The 25,820-nt window shown below is 43.7% G+C and overlaps 1 protein-coding gene across 1 annotated transcript in view; it reads left to right on the top strand.

Annotated features, from left to right (window-relative positions):
- The window catches only part of TPR (translocated promoter region, nuclear basket protein), an 81,718-nt gene that overhangs the window by 4,989 nt on the left and 50,909 nt on the right, over window positions 1-25,820 (top strand). Inside the window, exons 2-18 of the mRNA XM_056845627.1 lie at window positions 2,618-2,722; window positions 4,292-4,365; window positions 5,161-5,257; window positions 7,300-7,403; window positions 8,807-8,971; window positions 10,177-10,269; window positions 11,136-11,216; window positions 13,201-13,288; window positions 13,705-13,845; window positions 14,393-14,484; window positions 16,024-16,221; window positions 17,580-17,687; window positions 18,361-18,584; window positions 22,142-22,305; window positions 23,397-23,539; window positions 23,650-23,798; window positions 24,456-24,618. Coding sequence (XP_056701605.1) covers window positions 2,618-2,722; window positions 4,292-4,365; window positions 5,161-5,257; window positions 7,300-7,403; window positions 8,807-8,971; window positions 10,177-10,269; window positions 11,136-11,216; window positions 13,201-13,288; window positions 13,705-13,845; window positions 14,393-14,484; window positions 16,024-16,221; window positions 17,580-17,687; window positions 18,361-18,584; window positions 22,142-22,305; window positions 23,397-23,539; window positions 23,650-23,798; window positions 24,456-24,618 — 2,189 coding nt within the window. The remainder of the gene's footprint in view (window positions 1-2,617; window positions 2,723-4,291; window positions 4,366-5,160; window positions 5,258-7,299; window positions 7,404-8,806; window positions 8,972-10,176; window positions 10,270-11,135; window positions 11,217-13,200; window positions 13,289-13,704; window positions 13,846-14,392; window positions 14,485-16,023; window positions 16,222-17,579; window positions 17,688-18,360; window positions 18,585-22,141; window positions 22,306-23,396; window positions 23,540-23,649; window positions 23,799-24,455; window positions 24,619-25,820) is intronic.

Genomic DNA, 25,820 nt, shown 5'->3' with positions numbered 1-25,820 from the left:
TCTTTCCAGCCCAGAAGGAATTCAAAGGGTACTTGGCCAGTTATGTCAGCTAGTGCCAAATTGCATAAGAACATAACATAAGAAAGGCCCTTCTGGATCAGACCAAATCCAGCAGTCTGTTCACACAGTGGCCCATCAGGTGCCTCTAGGAAGCCCCCAAACAAGACGACTGCAGCAGTATTATCCTGCCTGTGTTCCAAAACACCTAATACATTAGGCATGCTCCTCTGATCCTGGAGAGAACAGAATAGCCAAGACCTATGCTAGGAACTCATCTTCCCCAGGACTGAAGAAAGTGAGGGAGAGAGGCAAATGCAAAAAGATGCATGTCGGTCACCAGGTAGCCACCTCAGCACATAAGAGCAGCTTTTTCCCAGCCAGCCAAAGGCAGAACATAGCTGTTCTACAGGATGAGCAGAGGGTAGCTCCTGCCTCTTCCCAGCCCACGCTGGATAGGGAAAAAATGAGCCAGGAAGAACCACAGGCACCCAGTGCTGGTAGGACTTACCCCCCACAGCAGGAGCAACTCCTGCCTATCCCCAGCTGAGGCTGGATGGAATAAAAAAATGAGGGGAAGGAGAGGCACCTGGGAAAAGCCATGGGCATCCAGCACTGGAAAAACTTAACCTCCCCACCCACCCCCGCTAGCCAAGGGCAGCTCCTGCTTCTCCCCAGCCCAGGCTGGGCCGAAGGAGGCTGCGGCGCTCTGTGGCGCATGGCTTGGGAAAGCGACTCCCCCGAAGGCCCTGGGAGGCGCCTGCAGGCTGGCTGGTGGAGAGGTAGGGGGCTTCGTTTCAGCTGCCTGCAATCCAAACGTGGGGGTGGGGCAGCGGCGGCTGGCACCTCGAGGCTCCAGTCCAGCAGCAGGGAGAGCAAAGACGCAGCGCAGCAGGGGGATGCTTCGCTGATTCGGAGCAGGGCTGCCAGTGCAGGGATTTGGACCATAATAATGCCGAGAACGGGGCGGGGGGGGGGGGACGCCTGGCACGGTTCACCTCTTAGCATGCTTACTTGCAAGTAAATTGCCAATAGGACTTCCCAAGGGAAGGTTTGAGGATACTGGGTTAAACGGAGAAGCTCATTTGGAAGAAGGGGCTTTGGGAAAGGCCCAACGCCCCCCTGACACATGTTAAGCCGTGGTTTCCTTTGTTGCCACCGCTTCTCGGGCCGCGGAAGAGAGGCGGCAGGCGGCGGCTGCTGGAGGGGGCGGCGGCGGTTTCTTCCCACCCCACCCCACCTTCTGCTGGCCGGCGGTGGTTTCTTCCCCCGCCCACCTCCACCCCCCCACCTCACCCGGGCCGGTCCTCCCGCTTGCCAGCTGATCCGCGGGCCTTGTCCTCCTAGAGCGCAGCATCGCCGCCTCTCCCGGTGAGTAGGGGGTTCAGGGGCTCTTCCCCCTCCCCCCCTTGGATGGCGCTGGGGTCGGGGTGGGTCTGGAGGGCCCGGGAGGCTGGGCAGGAGGGCGACCTGGGGCAGGGGTGAGATCGTCCTGGCGCTCTAAAATGGCGGCCGCAGCATTTCCGACCCTCGGCTTATACTCGGGTCAATTAAAAATTCCCTTTTTTGGCCTCAAATTTGGTGCCTCGGCTTATACTCGAGTATATGCGGTAATTTCTTGCCAGGGTAGGATACTTGGGTTCTTCAGCTACTTTTCATCTCACCAACTCTTTAAGTGAAAAGCAAAGAAGCAGGTTTATTTGTTTATGCTGTCAAGTCACAGCTGACTTACGGCGACCCCATAGGGTTTATGAGGCAAGAAATGTTTGGAGGTCGTTTGCCAGTGCCTGTCTCCATGTATTCCTTGGTAAATCTTGGTATTCCTTGGAGGTCTTCCATCCAAATACTAGCTAGGGTTAGGGCTGAGTGTGTGTGACTGGCCCGAAGTCAACCAACAAGCTTCCATGGCCTGAGTGGGGTTTTGAACCTGGGTTTCTTAGGTCCCAGTCTGACACCTTGACCACGCTGTAGCATAATTTTAGTGTTTGTATAGAACAAGTTTGTCAAAACTTTTTTAAAAAAGATTTAAAAAGTAAGTGATTTAGTGGTGGGAGAAGAAAAATGGGGTCACAGATCAAAGTATAAAATGCAGTTGGTTGGGAACTTCTCTTTAGTGAACTTGCAATGTGCTTCTCTTACAACAATGTCTCTAGTGTCTATAAAGCTTTACATGTTCCTGATTGCTGAATCAGGTAAAACGTTCACCTTAAAATGTTGCATTCTCAAAAGGAATTGTTTTGCAGCTCTTCTACAAAACTGTGCTGTGTGGGTAAAGGTTCCCTGTGCAAGCACCGGGTCATTCCTGACCCATGGGGTGACGTCACATCCCAACGTTTCCAAGGCAGACTTTGTTTGTGGGATGGTTTGCCAGTGCCTTCCCCAGTCATCTTCCCTTTACCCCCAGCAAGCTGGGTACTCATTTCACTGACCTCGGAAGGATGGAAGGCTGAGTCGACCTTGAGCCGGCTACCTGAACCCGACTTCCGTCGGGATCGAACTCAGGTCGTGAGCAGAGCTTTTGACTGCAGTACTGCAGCTTAAGCTGTGTGGATGGTGAGTCTTAATTTGTGCAGCTTATTGGGAGAATAAATTCTGAAGCCATTTTGGTATATATTTTCAGAGCAACAGTACTTCGAAGTAGAAAAACGCTTGGCCCAGAGTCAGGAGAGACTTGTAAATGAAACACAGGAATGTCAGAATCTCCGACAGGAGCTCGGCAAGCTTAGTAAGTATAGCTTTAAGTTAAGTGGACAGCTAAATATAATTGTGATTGTTTTGTAATGTTTTTAAACATGTATGGGAAGATTAAGTTTTCTCAGTGAAAAATAGGTTTACTTGCCCCTTGGTTCTCCATGAGTTTTTATTCTGTGCCCAGAGGTGAATGTTGTTTGGATCCAGCAATCCACTGGTGCAAAAAGTGTGGATCTGTATTGCGTTTCCCTTCTCCCCTCAAATGGGAACACTGGTTCCTGGGGTAGCGGGACCCATGAGGACTAATTAGCAATGTAGGACATGAGGCTGCACTAAAGGAGAAGGAATGAAATCGGTCCTCCTTCCTCTTCTGCAAGGGCTGCTCTGCTGATGTAAGAGAGGAGAGAGGATATCACCCACCCTCACTGCAGTCCCCCAGGCCACACTGTGTATCAGAGGGGAACATGGGGCAGGGGATAGCAACAATCTGCATCCGCTCTGGTTAGACCTCACCTAGAGTATTGTGTTCTTTTTTGGGCATCGCAATTTAAGAAAGATGTAGACAAGTTGGAACGTGTCCAGAGGAGGGCAGCAAAGATGGTGAGGGATCTGGAGACCAAGTCCTATGAGGAAAGGTTGAAGAAGCTGGGTATGTTTAGCCTGAAGAGGAGAAGACAGAGGTGATATGATATCCATCTTCAATTACTTGAAGGGCTGTCATATAGAGGATGGTGCCAAGTTGTTTTCTGTTGCCCCAGAAGGTCGGACCAGACCCAACGGGTTAAAATTAAATCAAAAGAGTTTCCATCTAGACATTAGGAAGACTTTTCTAACAGAGCGGTTCCTCAGTAGAACAGGCTTCCTCGGGAGGTGGTAAGCTCTCCTTCCCTGGAGGTTTTTAAGCAGAGGCTAGATGGCCATGTCAGCAATGCTGATTGTATGACCTTAGGCAGATCATGAGAGGGAGTGCACCTTGGCCATCTTCTGGGCATGGAGTATGGTTCACTGTGTGTGTGTGTGTGGGGGGGTAGTTTGGAATTTCTTACATTGTGCGGGGGGTTGGACTAGATGGCCCTGGCGGTCCCTTCCAACTCTATGATTCTGTGATTCCACTACCGCCTTCCATGATGGGTCCCTGGATTCAGTCCTATGTGGTTTAATCATTAGGATGGGTTTTCTCAGGGCTTTAAAACCCAGGATAATAAAACCAAGATCTAAAACAGAGATAAAGCATGCAAGAGGTGAATGGAGATGCCCTCTGCACTAAAAGCTATCTATTTTTGGAAGTCAGTCCCAAAAAGTCTACTGCTTCCAGAAGGCACTAGAGCTTAAGCAAATTGTCAAGGAGAATCAAATCATGGGAGAGCCTGCTGTGAATTTCGCATGCCCTCATTGTCTGGGCCTGGAATGGATTTGAGAAGTCAAGTGACTGGTCTTTGTCACAGTTATATGATGATTGCCCATGGGAATGAGTGGGTCTGGTCCAAGCATATTTATGTTTGTGCTTTTAGGAGGGGCAAGAAACAATTGCTTAATTTAGCTATTGCCAACAAGCAGACTTATTTAAATGCAAAAATAAGTGTCCTTCAATTTTCCTCTTCAGATGAGCAGTTAAAATCACTGACTGAGAAAAACAAAGAACTAGAAATTGCTCAGGAGCAGAATGCAGCTATACAGGTACAAACCTCATCAGTTACTTAGGGAGCTAGAAGCTTTCTGACTTCCATATCAGTTCAGATTTTTAAAAATAACTTGTTTTCTGTGCACATAGGACTCTGTTTTTCATCCTGTCATCTATGCTTGTAAATGCTGACAGAAATTTAGAATACTGGCTGAAGTGCAGACTATGCATCTGCTTTGAAGATTAGTCAGCTGTGTGTTCACCTTCAGCTCTGCAGCTTCTCCAATCTGTGCATGAGAGTATTTATATGTGGAGGGTGGCTCTGAGTTAGCTACCATTTCTTTATTCTTCATGCTTTGAATGTAAACTGAAATTTAGGACATCTTGCTGACATTCTCAGATACCTGGATTAACAGTCCCACTAATTTCAAGCTTTTTCATGGAAGAAATCAGTAGGAGTGGTGAGGCTGCAGTTATTTGAATGCTATCTGCTGCACTGGTATCGTCTGTCTGACCCCTCTTTATGAGTTATAATCTCTCATTCCAGGATATAGAGAACAGGTGGGAATGCACAAGAACCTAGGAGTAGGAGGGTTCCTGTTCAATTGTGTATATCTGTTTGTATGCATTAAATGACCTGCAATACCAGCTTAGACCTTTCTGACAATGAACCAGGTTAGAGGTGTCTGGGACAGCAATCGTCTTGTTGTCCCCCCAAAATTTACTGGGTCCATAACAATTTTTTGGCTGTGATTAATTAATTCATGTTTTCAAATCAAGCTGTATTGAGAGCCCCTTTGGCTGTATTTTGGCTGTGTTGTCAAAGCATTACTTTCCCCCGTTATTTTCAGGGTCAGCTAACTAGAGCAAAAGAAGAACTGGAAGCAGAGAAGAGAGATTTGGTCCGAACAAATGAAAGAAGAGCACAAGAACTGGAGCACTTAAATGGTAAGCGATCAGGACAACAAAAGCCTTGCTGATGGATGCTCTTCTGTACTTGCAGAGTAGTCTCTCAGTGGTTTCTTTTAAGAGGTCAGACATCTTACAGAAATGAAGTAGCAGTTGAAGGAGTTTTCATTTTGTTCTTACTTGTAGAAACTAAACACATGGAGAAGTTACCAGGGTAGCATTGGCATCTCTACTCTGAATTAGTGTTAGATGGGCTTCTTGTACCCCTGTGGATTGTCTGGCCCTTTTCCAGAGCCATTCCACCTCCCTTTTCCAGTGTTTCCCTTTCTGTATCATAAATCAGTGTATACTTCAAAAAGCCCCTATGCCAGGGGTGGGGAACCTCAGGCCCGGGGGCCATATGCGGCCCCCGAGGACATTTTTTGTGGCCCTCGGGAGCTCCGGGAACCCTGCCGCGGGAACCCTGCCGCGGAGCTCTGGGGGGGGAGTGCACGGAGACTGGGGCCCGGTTGCTTGATGCTCCGTGTGCCGCCGGGTGTGTGTGTGTGGGCAGGGGAGGTGGGGTGGCTGGGGCCCGGTCGCGCAGGCCGGCTTGCGCGGGTGTGTGTGTGTGGGGGGGAGGCTTTTCTCTCTTCCTCTTTTTCTGTCACTCTTTCTCCTTTCTCTCCCTCTCTTCTTCCCTCTTTTTCTGTCTCTTTCTTTGTCTCCCTCCGTCCTTTTTTTTCTTTCCCTCCGTCCTTTCCTTTCTTTTTCCCCCTCTCTCCATTTCTTTCTCCCTTTCTCTCTCTTTCTCCCTCCCTCCCTTTTCCTCTTTCTCTGTTTTCCTTCCTCCCTTCCTCCATTGCCAATCGACTGTGGGCTGCTCCCCTCTGGCACCTCGTTTTCTGGGGCCCACCGCTGGCTGCCCTCCCACCTGGGAGGGGGAGTGGGGGCACCCTTCAGGCCTTCTCTGGGTGGCCTCCCCTGGGGTTGCCAACCTCCAGGTGGTGGCTGGAGACCTGGCAACCCTAGCCTTTCCCCCCCCCACGGGAGATCTACACCTGGTATGGCCCCCGAAAGATGTTATAAATGTTCGAATGGCCCTTGGCAGGAAAAAGGTTCCCCACCCCTGCCCTATGCAGTCACCGTGAGAGCATATCAGGCTCACGCAGAAATGCTGATGCTGTACATGCCCACAGGCTCATTCCTATCCACATGCTTACTGACACTTTTAAAAAACTCTAAAAGGTTAGTGAGACAGGGCCTACCTTTAGAGAAGCCATGTTGAATTTTGCTCAGCATGGATTGCCCTTCTATATGCTTGACAATTCTGTCTTTAATAATGCTTTCCATTAATTTACCTAGAACAGACTTAACTTAGACGTTGGCCTGTAATTTCCAGGGTCCCCCCTGGAATTTGATGCCATTGTGGTCACAATTGCCAGCTGGCTCAACTACATCCACATCCCACACTAAGTTGCTGGCAGCACCACAGAGTATTAAGTCCAGGATCACCTCCCCTCTGGTTGGGTCTTTGACCAACTGTTTGAGGGCACAGTCATTGAGGGTGTCTAAACATTTTATCACTTTGGTTTGACTGGAGCGTGCATTTATTCAGTCAATATGATAGTTAACGTCTCCCGTTATTACTACTTCATCACCTTTGCATGCTTCCCTGATTTCATTCTCCATCTTTAGATCACCCTGAGCCTTTTGGTCAGGGGGCCGATAGATAATGGAACAGTTCCAGGGGTTCAGATAACTATAAAGAATGGAAAGCACATAAGAGGCTTGAACACAAAGCAATATAGTCAAGAAAATTTTTGTTATGAGGGCCAGTGAATTGGATCATGCCTGTAAAATGTTACAATTTGGTTTCACTATGCTAAGGCACTGGGGATTCTTAAGGATTTTCTCATAAGAGTTGCAAGTAGAGCAATGAGCATCTAAAATATTGCAGAAAATAATGCTTTTATAACTTGCTACGGCTTGCAGAAAATAATGCATAACTTGCTATATCCTGCTATGAGTCAGTTTTAATGCCTACAGTTGTAATTGACACAAAGTAGCTTATGATCATTTCTGATTTTGGTGTTTTGCAGAGGAGGTTAAACGTCTGAACGAGAAACTTAAAGAAGTAAATACTGCAAAGATAGAGCTACAATTAAAGCTGGATGAACTTGAGACATCTGCCTTTTCTGTAAAGGTGAGTCCAAAAAAGTATGCTGGCCAGATCTCATTTCCAGTGTGAATATATTTCCCTTATATATACTTTGTGTGGGTTTTTTAATCCATCACAATTCTCTTGGAAGAGTTAACTGAGTATTTCCTCTTGTGATGTGGTTTTCTTCTAGGATAGTTTAAGTGGAATGGTCTGTAACATGTAGATAGCAGGCAGATAGGTAAATAAGACTTGGAATGCATTCCCATGGGTCTGTCATTCTTTTAACTCAGTTTGAGAGATGAATGAATTTATTTACAGCAAAAGCCGGAATAACACAACCAGATTCAACCTGTGAGAGATTAAGATCTCTCTTGTTTAAGAATATCAAAATTTAAAAACAGTTAAAACCAATAATTTACCTGATAAAATTAGCCAATCTCAGTGTAAGCATTAACAGTCTTTCCCATACGGATCTTAATTGCTGCAGTGCAGAATTTGGCAACTTGAGAGAGACAAAAAGAGTCCCCATCCCAAAGAAGAAATGTCATTAGATCTTCCTCCGACTCCATTAAATTAATAAGCGGGTAGATCAGCTTCTGCCAAATACCCTCGTAATAGCCGCATCTGAGGAGAACCCTGTTTGTGTTTTCAAATTCTCCCACACCGCATGGGCACTCCCACTGTGCTCTTGGCAACTTCCTAGATTTTCCCTCCAATAAAACAGAGTTGGGCAGATCCTCTTGCGAGGGTTAAAGCTCTCCTATGCTTATTGAATTCTAGCGTAAATAAATACTGAGGTGGAACTAGAGTATACTAGAAGGAGCTAGATAAGCCGGGGAGCTCCTAAGATCTGTTTGTCTCTCAATGTCATATATCCTTTGATTCACCAAGGACTTCGCTTGTTCTTGGCTGAGTCTAAGCGGGATTGGGGAGAGAAGCCTAATATTTCTATTTTTTCAATGGAGCACATCCACCAAGCAGGGGTAAAAAACCTTCTGAGGTCTCATGTGCCTTCAACCATAGTAAAATAGAGGCGAAGGTAATTCTTGCCTCGATTTTCAGCATGCCTGTTTCCAGGCGAACCCAGGAGTTTGAGACGAGGCCAGGAACCTATAACACCGCCCTTAGAAATTTTGATTGGACCTTCTCCAATGGGCTATAACTTGATTTTGCGGAGCCTAGGATTGTATCATAGGCCATTTGGCTGACCTATTTTGCCTGGAATGGTTTTAGAATATTAAATGAGGATCTCTCTGCAGCCAAAGCCACTTGTCTGTGGTGTTCAGTACGTAGGCCATTCATCTGGAAAGTCACCCCCAGGTATTTAAATGTTCTAACTTGTTCAGTATTACCATCAATCACCATTTGCTCCTTTTCTGATGATTTCCAAATGCTACTTTGGGAGATGAAGTTTGCTTGTATATAATCTATGATCTTGCTTCTAGTACCGTGAGCAAAGGTGGGAGCAAGAAAAGGAATTACTGCAGAATCAGAACACTTGGCTGAATACGGAACTGAAGTCAAAAACAGACGAACTCCTGGCTCTTGCCCGGGAAAAAGGAAGTGAAATTTTGGAACTCAAATGTAACCTAGAGAACAAGAAAGATGAGGTAAAACAACTAATCAGTGTTTATGTCTCGAAGATCATGTTCATAAAAATCTTTAGTCGAGGTGACAATATCCCTCGTCTAGCTAGTAGGTGAAATATTTAATACACTAGGAAATTTGCTTTTAGTTGTAATCCAGAGCCTTTAGTGAATAGATCCATGGATAAAAACAACCAGAGAGGTAGAAAGTCTAATGCACGTTGTATTGGTAAGCTATTGAGAGTAACTGTTCATAAGAGAAATAAAAATGCACACGAGTGGCTTATTTTTAAATTTTTGCCTTTGGTCTGTATTTGCTTTTTAACCTATAGGACCACAAAGCAGCTGCATCGAAAAAAATGCAATTCAATACAAAATTAAAACAACAATGAGAATTACTTAGAAGCATAGCATTTACTATACTTGGAAGGTGTGTTTTATTATACTAGAGTGGATATTTCTTTAATGAAGGGTAATAGTGTTGATGTAAAGGAGGAGTAGAGGCAGCAGTGGACATACCAATCCAACTGCAAGTGAATTGGCACATATCAGAAATGAAAAGCGGTGGGAATGGTTGGACAAGAAAACAGAGATGGAAGTGGAGTGAGGGTGGGTTGAGAAGGCCAGGGGGAGTGTGGCCAAGGGGGGATGAAGCAGGAACAGAAAAATGGAATTTCCCATTCCTGGAATTCTTCACAGGTTCCCAGCTTGCACTTCAATAAGTTCTGGTTTAGACTTTAAAATTTTCTCCTTTTGAGATCTCCATGTTGTTTCTAGTGAGGCATTCATGAGGAAAACATAAAGGGTGTTCTGGCTACCCAGAAATACTTTCTGCAACTCAGTAGTGGAAAATATGCTTTCACGGTGGCAGAAATTGGCATTGAGAAGGATTGGTTGTGTTGTGGGCATGCCCACATGTTGATTCCATCGGAATCAGTCCCAGGGACAACCAGCGCACATCTCGTGAAGATGATAGTGCCTGCATTTCTCCTAACTTTTCCGTTTTTTAAAAGCTCTTCAGTATTGCATGCTCACTCAGAATTTAAGTTTGTGTCTATAGTAGCTAGGTGGTAATTATTTTAGAACATTAGTTTTTACCCTTAATCTTACATTTCTGTAGTTCAAATTTAGCGTTGTTTCCTATATGGCACAGCAGTCTGTTATTACACAGATGGCTCCAAATCTAAATCCAGTTATAGGCATCTTGCTTATGTCGCTCATTTTCATAGGTTTCCAGGCTGGAGGAGCAAGTCAGTGGCTTAAAACAATCCAATGAAAATCTACAGAAACACGTGGAAGATCTTTTAACTAAACTTAAGGAGGTAACCATAGTGTCCCATGCTTTGGCCTCTGTGACAGCATTGTGTATAGATGTGAGCTAGCTTCTCATTCATTTGCTGTACCTTGTAGTGCTCAGCAGGTATGATACTACCCTAGTACTACAGTCCTATGTCTGATAATATGAATGGCATCTACTTTGATCTGAATTCCTTGGAGCTTCTTAGTGGGGCATCTGGAGACACATTCAGAGAATTGCCTCACATCTTACTGACAGAATCTCCATCCAATTACTGCAGCATCTGAGAAGTACTGTATTTTCTGGCATATAAGACTACTTTTTAACCCAGGAAAATCTTCTCAAAAGTCAGGGGTCGTCTTATACGCCGGGGGTTGTCTTATACTGCCGGATGCTGAATTCCGAACCGGACTGGAGAATCTCCCTGGGGAGCCGCCTCCGCTCTGTCCATGTCCCCGGGGGTTGAGCCGCCCCAGGAGGAGCGGTGGCTGGCCCCAGGCCGCGGACTCGGGTTGGGCCACTCCAGGAGGTCTGGGGGCGGCCGCGGGGTTGGGGCGCAGTCCTGAGGGCCGACCCTAGGCCGCGGACTCGGGACAATCCCAAACTCTAAATTTTAACTGTAAAAATGGGGGGGTCGTCTTATACACCCAGTCGTCTTGTACGCCGGAAAATACGGTATATGGAAACATAATGGTGGAAATAAATACACACTTGAAATCTCCAAATCATGTTCAGCCCTAAAAAGCAGAGAATCTTACTCTCCATCACCTTTAAAATGAAATAATTCCCCCCCCCCATGATTTTTTCAGTCACACTATGGGTGTGTGTTTTTTTGTAATTGTCGTTGGGTTTAAAAAATGTTTTAATACATTGTTAACTTTTTTCAACCAGGTGAAAGAGCAGCAAGCTAGTATGGAAGAGAGATTCCACAATGAGCTAAATGCCCACATCAAGTTATCTAATTTATATAAGGTATGATTTCAGTAGGAGTAGCAACATTTGGTCTTCTATACTTGTTTTTTATTGTTCCCTCAAATGTTCTGATGTGAAAAATATGCTTCGTGGTCTTTAATATTCACATGAACACATGACGCTGCCTTATACGGAATCAGACCCTTGGTCCATCAAAGTCAGTATTATCTACTCAGACTGGCAGCAGCTCTCCAAGGTCTCAGGCAGGGGTCTTTCACATCATCTACCTGCCTAGTCCCTTTAATTGGAGATGCTTGGGATTGAACCTGGGACCTTCTGCATGCCAAGCAAATGCTCTGCTACTGAGCCACAGCCCCTCCCCATATTCACTGAATGAGCAGTCATTCAATTCCACCTTCTGTGATGTAGCTGTGCACATTTATGAAAACATGTAGGTTTGTAAAGAATATTCATTTTTAATACAACTATGTTGCAGCTTGTGGCAAGTCTGTTTAGGCACATCACGCTGCACAGTGTGGTTCTTGCAGTGTGAGTTTTGCGGTGGCAAGGGACAACATGGCTGAGGCGCTGCCGCAGCACCTCCAAAGAGGTCTAGCTGCTTCAAGGCTGAAAAAGGCCTTTTGAAAAACAAAAATAAAAAATGGGGGCCAACAGAACTGCCCCCACCGCCAGTGTAAGTGCCTCTTATTCTGTGATAAGAGGGCACTTACGCTGGCGGTGAGGTCACACCGCCTCCAGTCCACTTTCATCTCCCAACCTCAGGAATGGGCTGTTTGTGTATATAATTGCTTACTTTGCTTTCTTTAAACGGCACAGCTGCTAAAAGGAACTAGCGCTGGAATCTAGGTGAGGCTTCTAGATGGATTTGTTTTTTTTCTGGCTCGCTAAAAACCCTCTTTCAGCTCCTCATAGTATTTTATGAACTCTTGCCTGTCTATTTGCTTCCTGAGGCTTGAAAACAGCCCATATATTTTTGATAAAGTGATGCCAAGTTTTGCAGCTTTTTACTTTCATCCCCTCTTACTTGTAGCAAATACTTATTTGCTCACTGTTCCAACTTACTATAGGTAATTCTTATTGGCACACTTCAGTGTGCTCCCTTTGGTGAAACTTGGCAGATCTGCAGGGGTTCTCTGGGAACAGAGACAGTGCTTATGTGGAGCCCAGATACTAGCTTCTGTCAGCCTTTTTTTTGGTCTTTGGCAAGCTGTACTCCAAGCCAAGAGCCTCTGTCCTTGATGCCTTCCCTATTCATTGTGAAAGTTACCACATTTTAAGTATTCTTGCGGGTAATGACCAAAGTGTTGCATCGCTTGCCACTTAAGTGTATTTCAGTAGCTTTGTAAATTAGTGTTAAAAGTTTTTATGCCTCCTGGTTAGTTTTCTTTCTTGAATTTTAATTATAACCATTTTAAAGCAGTTAGATGAAAACATTTGATCTAACTCTTGTTTGCTTCCTAAGTTTTATTCCACTAATTTACATGAAGCATTTAATATGTCTCACTTTAGTTGCTAAACTTTTGCTATTTTAAGGTGACAGACAGATTTTACCTGTAAACTTCAACAGCCTATAGGCTTTTTGGGTAGGACTTGAATAAAGTATCTTCTGAAGTGATGCCTCAGTTAATATTTGCTGCATGGGCAAGAGTGGTATATGCAAGAAAGTGGAAAGCAGAGGAGCAGGAAGATTTAACTGAATGGATAAATAAATTAACAGAATATGCAGCTATGGCAAAATTAACATCTTTAATATATAATAGATCGTATTCTTTAACCTTATAGTTAAAAATTAATAATAGAAATAGAATGTAAAAAATTAAGTAACAAATGTATTATTAGATTGAAAATATAATCAGAATATAGAAAAGTGTAGGTCAATGAACTTAATAATTGAAATTAAGCTTAATAATTGAAAGTAATTGAAATAATTGAAAGTAAGCTCCAATATAATAGCATAATCTGCATGTTTATGTTGGTACATTTTGTTTTGGAGAATGAAAAAATATATATATATTGCGTGTAGGGGGCTGCTGATGACTTGGAGGCAAAGAGTAATGAGCTCACTCAAGCTGTGGAGGAGCTGCACAAGCTTCTGAAAGAAGCGGGTGAAGGTGAGGAACGTTCTGTTTCAGATTTAGAGCCTTCCGTGTGCCCTGATGAATCAATAGCAGACACATATATATCGGAAACCAACCATGCCGTCAGTTAATGTCTATTCCATATATAGTTTTTTTAATTGTCTAATTTTCAAAAGAAGCTGTTGCATGGGGTGGAGGTGGGGTTGCTATTTGAGAAGTTAGAGTTCAAAGCTGTATTGGGCTTGGTGACCTATTTTGTCATGAGTCCTTCCTGGCCCTCTCCAGATGCAAACTGTACGTTGCTTGCAACCATTCCCTTGATGTTTCCTGAAACGTCTGCTGTGTTGTCTTGCAGTACGATAGATTTGGCGGAAGGTATTAATTTTCTCTGATGTCTTTGAGTGTTTAAAAATCTTGTCAATATATTTTTCCCTTCCTGTGACTATTAGCAAACAAAGCGATGCAGGATCGACTGGCTGAGGCTGAACAGTCAAATGCTGCTACGGAAAAAGAGCTGAAGGAAAAGATTAACAAGCTAGAGAGAGAGCTGGACAATGCCAATGATTTGGTTTCTGCCACCAAACGTAAAGGTCTGTATCCCCTATAGAATAAACCTTAGGGAAACTTGGGCAATTTAGAATTGCAAGTAATTTTACTATAAAGTGGGCATGTACTGTTACAGCACTTGAAAGCAATGAGAGCCAGCGTGGTATAGCAGTTAAGAGCGACAGACTCTAATCTGGAGAACTGGGTTAGATTCCCCACTCCTCCACATGAAGCCTGCTAGGTGACCTTAGGCTAGCCCCACCTACCTCACAAGGTGCCTGTTTGGGAGGGGAGGCACTCGTAAGCCGCATTGAGACTCCTTATGGTAGAGAAAAGTGGAGTATAAAAACCAACTCTGCTTCAGTGTCCAAACAGTTAACTGCTGCTTCAGGCATACACCTTGTAGAAGAGCGGCACGAACACGTGAAAGTGCTTTAAAATGAATCAGACCACTGGTCCATCAAAGTCAGCAGAATGTCAGCAGCTCTCCATGGTCTTAGGCTTAAATCTTCCATATCACTTACTACCAGATACTTCTTAAGAAGCATGATAGTGTTAAAAAAATCATTCCTTGCTCTGTCTCTTCTCTAGGGGCCATCCTTTCAGAGGAGGAGCTGGCAGCGATGTCTCCCACGGCTGCTGCAGTAGCTAAGGTGGTAAAGCCTGGCATGAAACTGACGGAGGTAGGAATTAAGTTAGCTGGTGCTGTAGTATTTGACAGTTGGTGTGCCTTTGTGTGTGTTTGGTTGTAGTGGCGCAATTACAGATTGAATGTTCTTCACAGATTACTTTGGAGTATCTTGCTATGATTTTCCCAAAGAGAACAAGGTTTGAGTCCCATGTAACAAAACTCTCTGTATAATATGCGGTAGTTGTATATATTGAGAGCACTTGTTTCTGAATAACCTTCCCAGATGACTATTTTGCTTTCATTCACATAAATGAATGCAGCTTTTGACTTGGGCTTTCAGTATTCACACAGTGGGGGAAGTACATGAAAATAGAGCCATTCACGCTGGAATGTAACAATCTCAAGGATGGAAAAAAAGCACTTCAATGTGTAAATCAGAGGGAGCGATGTAATAATAGGATTTTCGATAAATAGATAGCGTATTGCTTGATTCACTGATATGGATATTTAGTTATAATAGCAGCACAGTTTTAGATTATTTTCAAGAATTTGTAGTATGTGTATTTTAGTAATGTTACATTTCTTTTTCTTTTACTGTTATATTCTCATTTAAAAAAAATGAAAATAGAACCATTCTAATTTGGTTCTTACGAAAGAAAACTTGCTCTACATTTTTTTAGTGTTCTTGTTTTCCACAAACCAATTATTTACGGTCTTAATCGTGGAACTGTTTTATGGGAAAAGGAGGATATATGCAGGCATGAAATTTAAATACTGCAGCTGTTGAATTTAGATGTTTTGGATTATTGGAAAGGAATGGCCCTTTTATAAAAAAAGGAATATTTTGTTTTTGCTGGATAGTTGATTCACTAGTGATGTAAGAAAACACCATCCAGCTTTGAATATTTTTGCTGGAAGTCTTTACCATTTCATTGCTTTATTGCCTAGATGCTGGCCAAAGCATGTGTTTAACCTAGCTTAAAGCTACGAACCTCTACATGCTTACAAGGGACTAAGTCTTAGCAAACTTGACAGGACTTCAGTTTGAGGATGTTTGTTTGGCAGTATGCTGTAGCTCCCCATTCAGATACAGCATTCAGGTGCTGTGCTCCCATGCAGGTGGTGGCTGCGTTTGAATGAGACATCCTCATGGAGAGGTTAGCTGGGAGGGGGGCGGTCAGTTACATGGGTCCTGTCCCACAGCAGTTCTTTCAGAAATGTGTAATTTAGAAGGTGGTAATGATACGTGGAGTAGTGGGTAAGAGCAGCGGACCCTAATTTGGAGAACCAGGTTCAGTTCCCCACTCCTCCACATAAAGCCTGCTGGTTGACCTTGAGCCAGTCACAGTTCTCAGAATTCTGTCAGCCCATGCAGAGGCAGGCAATAGCAAAGCACCTCCAGATGTCTCTTACTTTGAAAACCCTATGAGGTTGCCATAAGTCAGCTGTGACTTGATGGTGCGCATACGCACATTCACACACACAATTATTTGCCTACTGGACACAGAAAGCAAAATGAATAAGAAGCCAGAAAAGGTGCTGGGATAGAAATGGATGTCTACAGGTTTATTTTTTGGTCTTTTTGACACAGCTTTACAATGCATATATAGAAGCACAAGATCAGCTGCTGCTGGAGAAGTTAGAGAATAAGAGGATTAACAAGTACTTGGATGAAATAGTGCAGGAAGTAGAAGCTAAAGCGCCTGTTTTGAAGCGTCAACGCGAAGAATATGAACGTTCGCAAAAAGCAGTTGCGAGTCTTGCTGCTAAACTTGAGCAAGCTATGAAGGTCAGTATAAAACTTCATAGAAACTTGGGTTCAGAATAAAATATCATTATACATATACTGAACTATTTGATTTTAACCAGTGAGAAATTCTCTCTCACACATGCATACGCAACCTCTCTGTTAGATAAGCTTTAGATCATCCCACTACATTTTGATCACCAATCATCCCACTACATTTTGATCACCAATCTATATTTATTATTAATGATTAATGTGTAGCTCCATAATTAACTTGCTGTTGCTTTCCCTATATGTTTTTTTCTGCTCTGGCTTAGGTGTACCACTGCAGAGTGAGATTGTGTGTTTAAATTCCCTCTCTATTTCTGAATCTGAAGTAGGGAGCTCTAAGATGGTCAGTTAAAAAAATTAAACCAGGGGGCAGTCACCGATTTCAGTATCAGTGATCTATCCATCAGGGTTTCAGATTTATAGACCCAGTCTTTAAGTTGGGAAATGTCTGCTGATGGCCCTAAGAGATCGTCTGGAATTGAATATTGAGATCATATCTTATTGAGGAAGGCAAGGTGTGATGGGTCTTTCAGTAGCATAAAATTAAATCATTGACTGCTAAATAAATTTCTTCTAGCTGTTCTACTTCCCCCCATAATTTTAATACAGCTAGATGTACACGCGTCCTGAGCGAAGGGAGGCCAGTTTCTGCTCTCATCAGGGCGGCTGGGGTCCCCTTAGGGAGAACTAAAATACGCCTTAGAAAATAGTTTTAAACCCTTTCTCTTTTTAAAAACACACACACATACACAATCCCCTCATGCCTGTAGAAAATAGTTTGCCACGTTTGTATTTTAGTATTCTACCTGACAGGCTAGTTTTCTATATATGGTTAGAGTTTCAGATGGAGGTGCATTCAGATGTCATCCACAACCTTTTGTGGTATAGTCCATCAAGAGCTTCACCACATTTCAGCCAGTTGTATAGTCTGGTTCTTAATTTGGCTATTTTGAGCTGGATGTTGACTCCTAAAAGTGGATTCCCCCCCCCTTCCTTGTTGGCCTGTTAAGGTTGATGAGTCATACTGATTTCCTGTACAGAATGGATGATATCCTATAAGCATTCCAGTGGCAGAAGGTCTCTCCGTGCTTCCCATGCCACAGTGTAGGGGTTGGCATTGCTGGGGATTGGGAGACGCTGTAGACAGGCAATGTAGGTCAGGGGGCTGCTGTTTGGGGGTGGGGGTCAGGCAAGGTCACTCCCCTTTTTTGTTAATGTAGTATCAATGGCTACAGCCCAATATAATTAAGGAGGCACCTTGGTCTTGCTAGCATGTAGTTGTTTATGGTCATTTTGGTATCGATGAATATATTATCGCTTTTGCAGTTCATGAATGTGTTCATTTGCAGGAAATTCAGCGCTTGCAAGATGATGCTGATAAAGCAAACAAACAAGCTTCTCTGCTTGAAAGGGAGAACCAGAGGCTTGACATCCAAGTCAAGGATCTTTCACAGCAGGTTAGTTCTTAGACAGTTTACAACAGAACCCAAAGAATGTCTGCTATCAGTGCGACTTAAATTTTATTTAAGTGTGCATTTAGGATTGCAGCCTTACAGTGCAGTCCTAAGTAGAGTTCTATCTTTCTAAGCCCGTTGACTTCTGTGGTCTTAAAGGTGTAACTGTGTTTAGGATTGCATTATTAGCCTTGTAAGCTTGGTCCCAGTTTGAGTTTTAACATTGTCTTCTGGGTCTGAGAAACAGCTATTTTTTTTTAGTTCAACTGGAGCACAATTAAGCACAAGGTCTGTTCTAACGCATTGTTAATGCACCTGCTATTTCAATAAAATTTGAAAATTCTCTTCTGGGATAAGAGAGAAGCTGCAGGTTCAGAGTAATGAAGAGGAATTGGGTTTTGGTGATTTTAGAATAATGAAGTGCTTGGGTTTGGTGATTTTTGGGAAGGGGCTGTGGCTCAGTTGCCGAGCATCTGCTTAGCATGCAGAAGGTGCCAAGTTCATTTCCCAGCATCTCCAATTAAAAAAGGTCAGGTGATGTGAAAAAACACTACTTGAGAACCTGGAGAGCTGCTGCCAGTCAGAGTAGACAGTACTGACCATATAAAGCAACTTCATGTTATGTTCATGTTAACCCAGTTCCTGAAGTGACTAAAATAATTGTTTCATTCTAAAGATAAGAGTGCTTTTGATGGAACTTGAAGAAGCCAGAGGCAACCACGTCATCCGTGATGAAGTGAGCTCTGCTGACATCACCAGCTCTTCGGAAGTGATAACCCAGCACTTAGTCTCCTATCGAAACATCGAGGAACTCCAGCAGCAGAATCAGCGCCTTTTGGTAGCGCTTCGGGAGCTGGGTGAAGCTAAAGAGAAAGAAGAGCAAGAAACAACTTCATCTAAGTATGCTTCTCTTTGGCAATATTTTCAGACGGTGGCAAAATAGGAAAGTGCGTCAAAAACCCCTAAGACCAAAACATAGGAGCTTTGTGTCCTACAGGTGGTCTTCTGATGACAGTGGGGGGATTGGTGATCTCATCCGATTCATCTCCATGGAAGCCTAACATGGCTTTTGGTCTGCAACCCCTGTTCAGATGTCGCAGGCTGCTGGGGAAGGCAGGGAAAGAGTTGCTTTCACCAGCAGAACATCCAGGATACAGTTCTCGGGCTTGGAACACCTAGAACGTTTGTGTGGGTGAAAGGATTTCTATCCATTGAGTGCAGATTTCTCACCTCTTCCTTCCCAAATGGTCGGGCTGCAGCAGGAGAGAGGAGGTGAGAAGGATGTATCCTGCAGGTGGAACTCCCTTCTATTTACAGGAATGCTCTGGTGGATCCATGCTGTGAATTTTGATTTTTTTTCCTCTCCCCTGTATACATGTCTGAACATTTTGGTACAAAGTATCAACAACCAACTGTGTAATGGGCACAACGAAGTAAATTGCCAAGCAGAATGATTCAATTTGAAATGCCTTTATTGGCATGATATGTTTAAAAGGGATGTACAAAAGCTAAAATTAAGAAAATTTAAGTGTTAAAAACTAGTTTGGATTCAATTTATTCTTTGATGTTGTGATCCTCCTTCTGGCTAAGTTCCCATTGGATGATTGCTGTCATCAGGAATTTCGCCACACTTTCTGTGATTTCTGAGTTCCGATCAGCTAGTAGTTTTTGAAGCGTTGTCCTGTTGTTTGAGAGAGAATTCAGAACTAAAGGTTTTATGAAGTTGTCACTTGAAGTGTTATATAGATGGCATTCCAGGAGTATGTGGGACAGGGAATCAGGGTATCTTGCACCACATCTACCGACTCTATCTGCACGGGGTATTTTTAGAAATCTGCCATGAGGAATCGCTGAGGGCAATGTGTTGGTTCTGGCTTGCATAAAAGCTTTCCTAAGCTTGGGGTTGTCGAGGTGTTCCCGGTATTTTAGACTAGAGTTTGGTGGGATTCCGAAATGTTGAGGTGACCAAATTGGAGGAGTTAGAGGGAATTTTCTCTGATGTTCGTGATCAGTTACTCTTTGTTTTATTTGGTTTAAGATGTAGCTCTCGCCAGCAAGGGATAAAGAATCCAAGTCAGTGCCTAGCTGGGCGATTATTACTGTATCCTTAATGACAGTGGTGGGGAACCTTTTTTCCGCCAAGGGCAATTTGGATATTTATAACATCATTTGCGGGCCATACAAAATTATCAACTTAAAAATTAGCCAACCAAGCCCCAAGCAGGCAGCTGCCCAGATGAACCCACCCCCCGGCCTGGGGAAGCGGGCAGGCATTCAGCCGGTGGCGCACTCGCCCACCTGGTGGCACAGGATGGTCTGTTGCACCAGCCAAGTGTAGCCGTCCAGCCACACGCCGGAGTTGCTCCTGCTCTGCATGGTCGGGGCCGGATTCTACAGCCGGCTCCTGCTACCTCCGCCTGCAGGGATGAAATGAGGACACACTGGCAAAGAACTACCCCCCCCCCATTCATTCTGGCCCTGCCTCCTTTAACCCCTCCATTGTCGCCACTTCTGCCCCCAGCCCTCTTGTAGTACAGAAGGAATACGTTTCTCCACGGCGCAGGTGGGAAAGGTTTAACACAGTTTCTTGGGCAGTCCTAGCAGCTCCCTAGTTAACAACTCTTCTGCAAGGGGGGACGGGGAAGGTTCCTTTCCTCAGCAAAACAAGCTCACATCCGCCTTGAATAGAGGCTATTCCTGTCCACAGGAGGGGTGGGATCGCCAGTCTTAGATCCTTCTGGGCTAGAGATCTGCCAGGACGCACAAAGGGCCAGACCAAATGATTTCGCAGGCCTTAAATGTCCCCTGGGCCTGATGTTCCCATCATGTTCCCTGATGTTCCCTGCTTAACAACATAAATACACCAAAGGTGTATTTCTTGAGTTACATGAATAACAGGTCACCCACGATAGAGAAACCTGTGTGTGTGTGTAAAGTGCCATCAAGTCGCAGCCGACTTATGGTGACCCCTTTTTGGGGTTTTCATAGCAAGAGACTAACAGAAGTGGTTTGCCAGTGCCTTCCTCTGCACAGCAACCCTGGTATTCCTTGTTGGTCTCCCATCCAAATACTAACCAGGGCTGACCCTGCTTAGCTTCTGAGATCTGACGAGATCAGGCTAGCCTGGGCCATCCAGGTCAGGGAGAGAAACCTATACAAACATACAAATTGTTATAACAGATACAACTGAAGCCAGGAAATACAATGTTATAATTAACATGAGAGCTTCCAAAGTTAAATGGAAAGACAACGGAAGGCACTGTCTTTTCGTTTTCATGTGTCTTCGTCAAGTCTCTCATACCAATCGTTCCACAAACTTCACTCCCCGATACACATTAAAAAAAAAAAACTTAGAACATCCATCTAAAGCAGGAGTGGGGAATGTCAGGTCCAGGGCCTGTTTAAGGCCCACGAAGTCATTTGGTCTGGCCCTTCATGGGTCCTGGCAGATCTCTAGCTCAGAAGGATCTAAGACTGGTGATCTGCCCCCTCCTGTGGACGGGAATAGCCTCTGTTCAAGGCAGATGTGAGTTTGGCTGTTACCGCACTTGTATTCCCAGCAATGTATTAAAAGTGTAACCGTGGTCTTGGAATTTTCTTTCCTGACGTTTCGCCAGCAACTGTGGCAGGCATCTTCAGAGTAGTAACACTGAAGGACAGTGTCTCTCAGTGTCAAGGGTGTAGGAAGAGTAATATATAGTTGGAAAGGGGTTGGGTTTGAGCTGAGTATTGTCCTGCAAAAGTAATGATGTTATAAATATCCAAATGGCCCTTGGCATAAAAATGGTTCCCCACGCCTGATCTAAAGTATGTCTTCTTAATGAGTTATTCAGGCTACAAATTCCAAGGACTCTAGGAAATTCTGGGCATTGGTGTCTAGAGATTTTAGGGGGAAATCTACCCTAAATGAGGTTATACCAGGACATACCTGGCATGAATATTTTTAAAGGTATTTTATGATGATATGGCAAATTCTGTAGAGTGCCCTGAAAACAGGTTGGATAATACTCCAAAGTGGTCTCCTGTAACGCCTGAGGAAGTTAAATCCCTTATTGGCCAATTGCATTAGTCTCAATTAGTCTTTATTGTCTCAGTGCTGGCTCCTTATTGTGCTTTCCATTAGCTTTATTCTTAAAAGATCTTTATTCTAATTCCCTCATTGTCCCATGTATCTAAATTGTGCACCAAAATTAACTCAATCAAAGGGAATTTGGAAAATCTTGCTCAGACTGATAATGTGAAGGGGCTTCACATTATCAGCTAAAATACTCTTGGTACTGGCAGTTATGCATCACTCCTGAGGACCTGTACCTGATAGGAGATGAAAGCATATCCTCACACACACACACACACACCATTGCTTTCAGTCCTTGTCTTCTATAGTTCAATTTATGTCCAGTTTTTCTTCAGATTCTCCTTTAGCTGTCTCATGTAGAACTATTTTCTGTCCTCGACAGGATTTCTGAGCTGCAAAATCAACTTGACGAAGCTATCAACGAGCTAGAAAAGTTGCGCGAGTCCCGGCAGCACCAGATGCAGCTTGTGGACTCAGTAGTTCGTCAGCGTGACATGTATCGCATCTTGTTGGCACAGACCACTGGGGTTACCATTCCACTGCAAGGTAGGGTCGCATCAGTAACATCTACTGAACTGTGTGAAAGGCTGTTCCTGTAAACTTGCCCGTTCATCCTGTTGTGTAATAGAGTACAGTTGAGAGCTGGGGAGGAGGAAACAGGCTCTTGCTATTAGCATTTTAAAGGGGGGAGGAAAGATGTGTCCTTTAAAGAACACATTTTCCCGTTTAAAATGCTAATAAAGCAGAGTCCAGTTTCAAGCAGCAAAATGGAATGGAGGTTGTAGGGTTAAATCCCTCTTCCCTGCATTTTTTAGAGGCAAATTCAGTCTGTAAGAGCCTGAAATGTCTCAGTTGGCCCATTTGTGGGGGGAAGGAATAATTTACCTCAGGTAGCAAGCTCATTTTTAAGCCCTCATACAAAACATGTTTTTTGGAGGAGAAACACAGCTGGAGATTGATAATTGGGAGTTGATAAGCAATTTGATATTGTTCATTTTGACTTGTCTTTTCCAGCTCAGGATTTAGAGGGGGAACACTTTGGTTGTAATGTCAGTCTTAACAGTACATCAGAAATAGCAGGTTCTACAGTTCTAAAAAAAGGTCTCTATGCACACAAGAAAATAAGAAAAAACATACACATTTATTAAAATGTGTCCAATTTTTTTTAATATACTTAATTGCTGGATATATGCTCTGGTAATAGAATTTGGAGCCCCGTGGCGCAGAGTGGTAAGCTGCAGTACTGCACTCCAAACTCTGCTCACGACCTGAGTTCGATCCCGACGGAAGTTGGTTTCAGGTAGCCGGCTCAAGGTTGACTCAGCCTTTCCATCCTTCTGAGGTTGGTAAAAAGAGTACCCAGCTTGCTGGGGGTAAAGGGAAGATGACTGGGGAAGGCACTGGCAAACCACCCCGCAAACAAAGTCTGCCTAGAAAACGTCAGGATGTGACATCACCCTATGGGTCAGGAATGACCCAGTGCTTGCACAGGGGACCTTTACCATTACCTTTTTAATAGAATTTGGAGCTACTAGGACAGCCTCTAAAAATGTCACTGCAAGAAGTTCTTTGTGACTGAGAAGAGCAGTTGATTTCTTCTCTATTGGTTGGAAAATGTTGCTTTTTAAAATTTATAGCACCAAGCATCTTGCCAGAAGAAGCATCTTTGACCTCGACCCCCAAGCGCCAGGCAGGTGCACCTCAAGCCATGTCAACTCCAGCTGTTGTACCAGTGACAGAGTCCATTGAAGCAGCGGAAGCCAAGGCAGCCCTTAAGCAGGTACCCATTGGTCTTTTTCCAGGGGCCCCTGTGTTACTTTCATACTGTACAGGACTGCATAGTGTTGTGTTGACCTTAATGCATGCTCATGTCTGTTTAACACACTCCAGTTGCAGGAGTTTTTTGAGACCTACAAGAAGGAGAAGGCTGAGAATGACAAACTGCTAAATGAACAAAACGAGAAGCTCCAAGAACAGGTCACAGACTTGAGGTCTCAGAATACAAAGATCTCCACGCAACTTGAGTTTGCTTCTAAGCGGTATGGCAATATTTATAAAGTGTTTCTACACAATGAATCTAGCTTGGTTTTCTGCTATTGATAGAACTTTGAGACCCATAGTTTGTGATGTGGACCCTTCGTAACACGCTGGCCAAGACAGTCTGCATGACCTGTGCAGGTATAATGTTCCCTGGTCTCTTTTATCTCTGTTAAAGTAACGGGAGTGCCACAGAGACTTCTCCTCCTCCTGTCATGTGCCACATGGTTAGGTGTTGTAATATAATGGTAGGTTTATATTTCTTCATACATTGAGTGTAATTTGTTAGCATTTGCTGTTTTCCTTCTTTTTTTGAACTGTAGTAAATTGCATTGTAAACTTTTGTCTGAGAAATCTCTTTAACTGCTTTTTAAAGTCTAAAATGATTTAATGTTTGCCGTGTTGGAGCTTCTGGATTGGGTGGAAAGGCTGCATAGCAGTGTTTTAAATATCTTCAATAAATTGGTTTCTTAAACATTAATATTTTACAAAATCAAAACATGGCAGCGCAATTCCCAGCTTGCACAGTCAATAAGATTATCAATTTAATTTATACAGTGCCAACTTGGCAACTATCACTAACACCACATACAAAATAAATGATATTAGAATTGTTCTCTTTAATGTTGTCGTTTTTGGTTGAAACCAAATCTTTAAAGTTATGAGATGCTGCAGGATAATGTTGAGGGATATCGTCGAGAGATAACATCACTGCATGAGAGAATCCAGAAGCTCACAGCGACGACTCAGAAACAGGAACAGATAATCAATACCATGACTCAAGAACTGAGAGGAGCCAATGAAAAGTTAGCTGTGGCTGAGGTAATCAGTACAGTGTTTTATGCATTGTTTTCTTGCAAGTTATTTTATAACTCATAACTTTTTAATAATCCCATTCTGTAATTGAGTTAATTGAGAGCTAGTGTGGTGCAAAGTTGAAATGCCGGACTTGGTCAGGAGTAGATTTGGTTCAAGTCTTCGATCAGCCAACAAATCTTGCTGCAATGAGTCATTGGTGAGGGGAGAATATGCTAACCCCTTAATTTACCTGCTTGAGTAAGGGCTGGAGCTCAGACAGACAAGATGGCTGCAGGCTCGTTCAGTCTCAGTTTGCCTCTGGGTTGTGCAGGGAGGGGAAGGATGGGTTTAATTTTCAATTTTCCACTGTGTTTTGTTATTCAAAACCAGGCTTTGTGCTCTGTTAGCATTTTGTAGGGGGGAAGTGCATATTTTTGAAGGGCATGGCTTCTTCCCTTTATAATGCTAATAACGAAGCTGGAAGCTCATTTTGAATAGCAAAACCAAGTGAAAGTTGAAGTGGTTTAAACCCCCTCAGTCTCCTGAAGAGTCGTGAGGCTGCAAGACCCTGCAAATTGCATTTTATGAACTAGAAGCATGATTTTCATCTCATCTGTTTGAGCCCTGAGGTTGGGAGGGAGGGGTGTTAGGGCACCCTGAGCTTCATGGAGGAAAGGTGGGGTAAAATTGTACGAAAGTAAAAGGTTGCAATCAATTATCCAGGGAGGTTGGTACTCTAGAATCACAATCTTGTTTTCTTTCAAAGATTTTGATGAAATATTTTTGTTTCTAGGAAAATGTGAGCACAGCTAAGTCTGAGCAATCTAATCTTGTCATTCCTGCCTATACATTCAGTTGACCAAATTGAGACCTGATTCACACATGCAGGGGAATGAGGTGGTAGAATGGGCTGTCTCTTCAGCGTGCAGGTGGAGGTCCACTGAGTGCTTCTCTACATTAACAACTCCCCATAAATAGTAGATCAGCACACTAAACAAAGAAGAGGGGAATAGGACCCCTCTTCTTGCTGGTACTTTTTTATTTGCATGGACGTTTTATATGAAGGCATGTTCCAAGCAGGAATCCTCCACCTGAAGTGGCTGAGTCAAGTGGTTCCATCTATTCTGCCTCATCAGTGCTTTGTCACCTCAATATTCCAGCATTTCTGATCTGGGCCTTAAACTTCAGACTGGTAACTGAATTTACTTAGATGCCAACACTGAATT

Source organism: Euleptes europaea, chromosome 2 (genome assembly GCF_029931775.1).
Source record: "Euleptes europaea isolate rEulEur1 chromosome 2, rEulEur1.hap1, whole genome shotgun sequence".
Lineage (NCBI taxonomy): Eukaryota > Metazoa > Chordata > Lepidosauria > Squamata > Sphaerodactylidae > Euleptes > Euleptes europaea.
The sequence above is the reverse complement of the archived record's forward strand: the minus strand, read 5'-3'. Positions and strand labels throughout refer to the sequence as shown.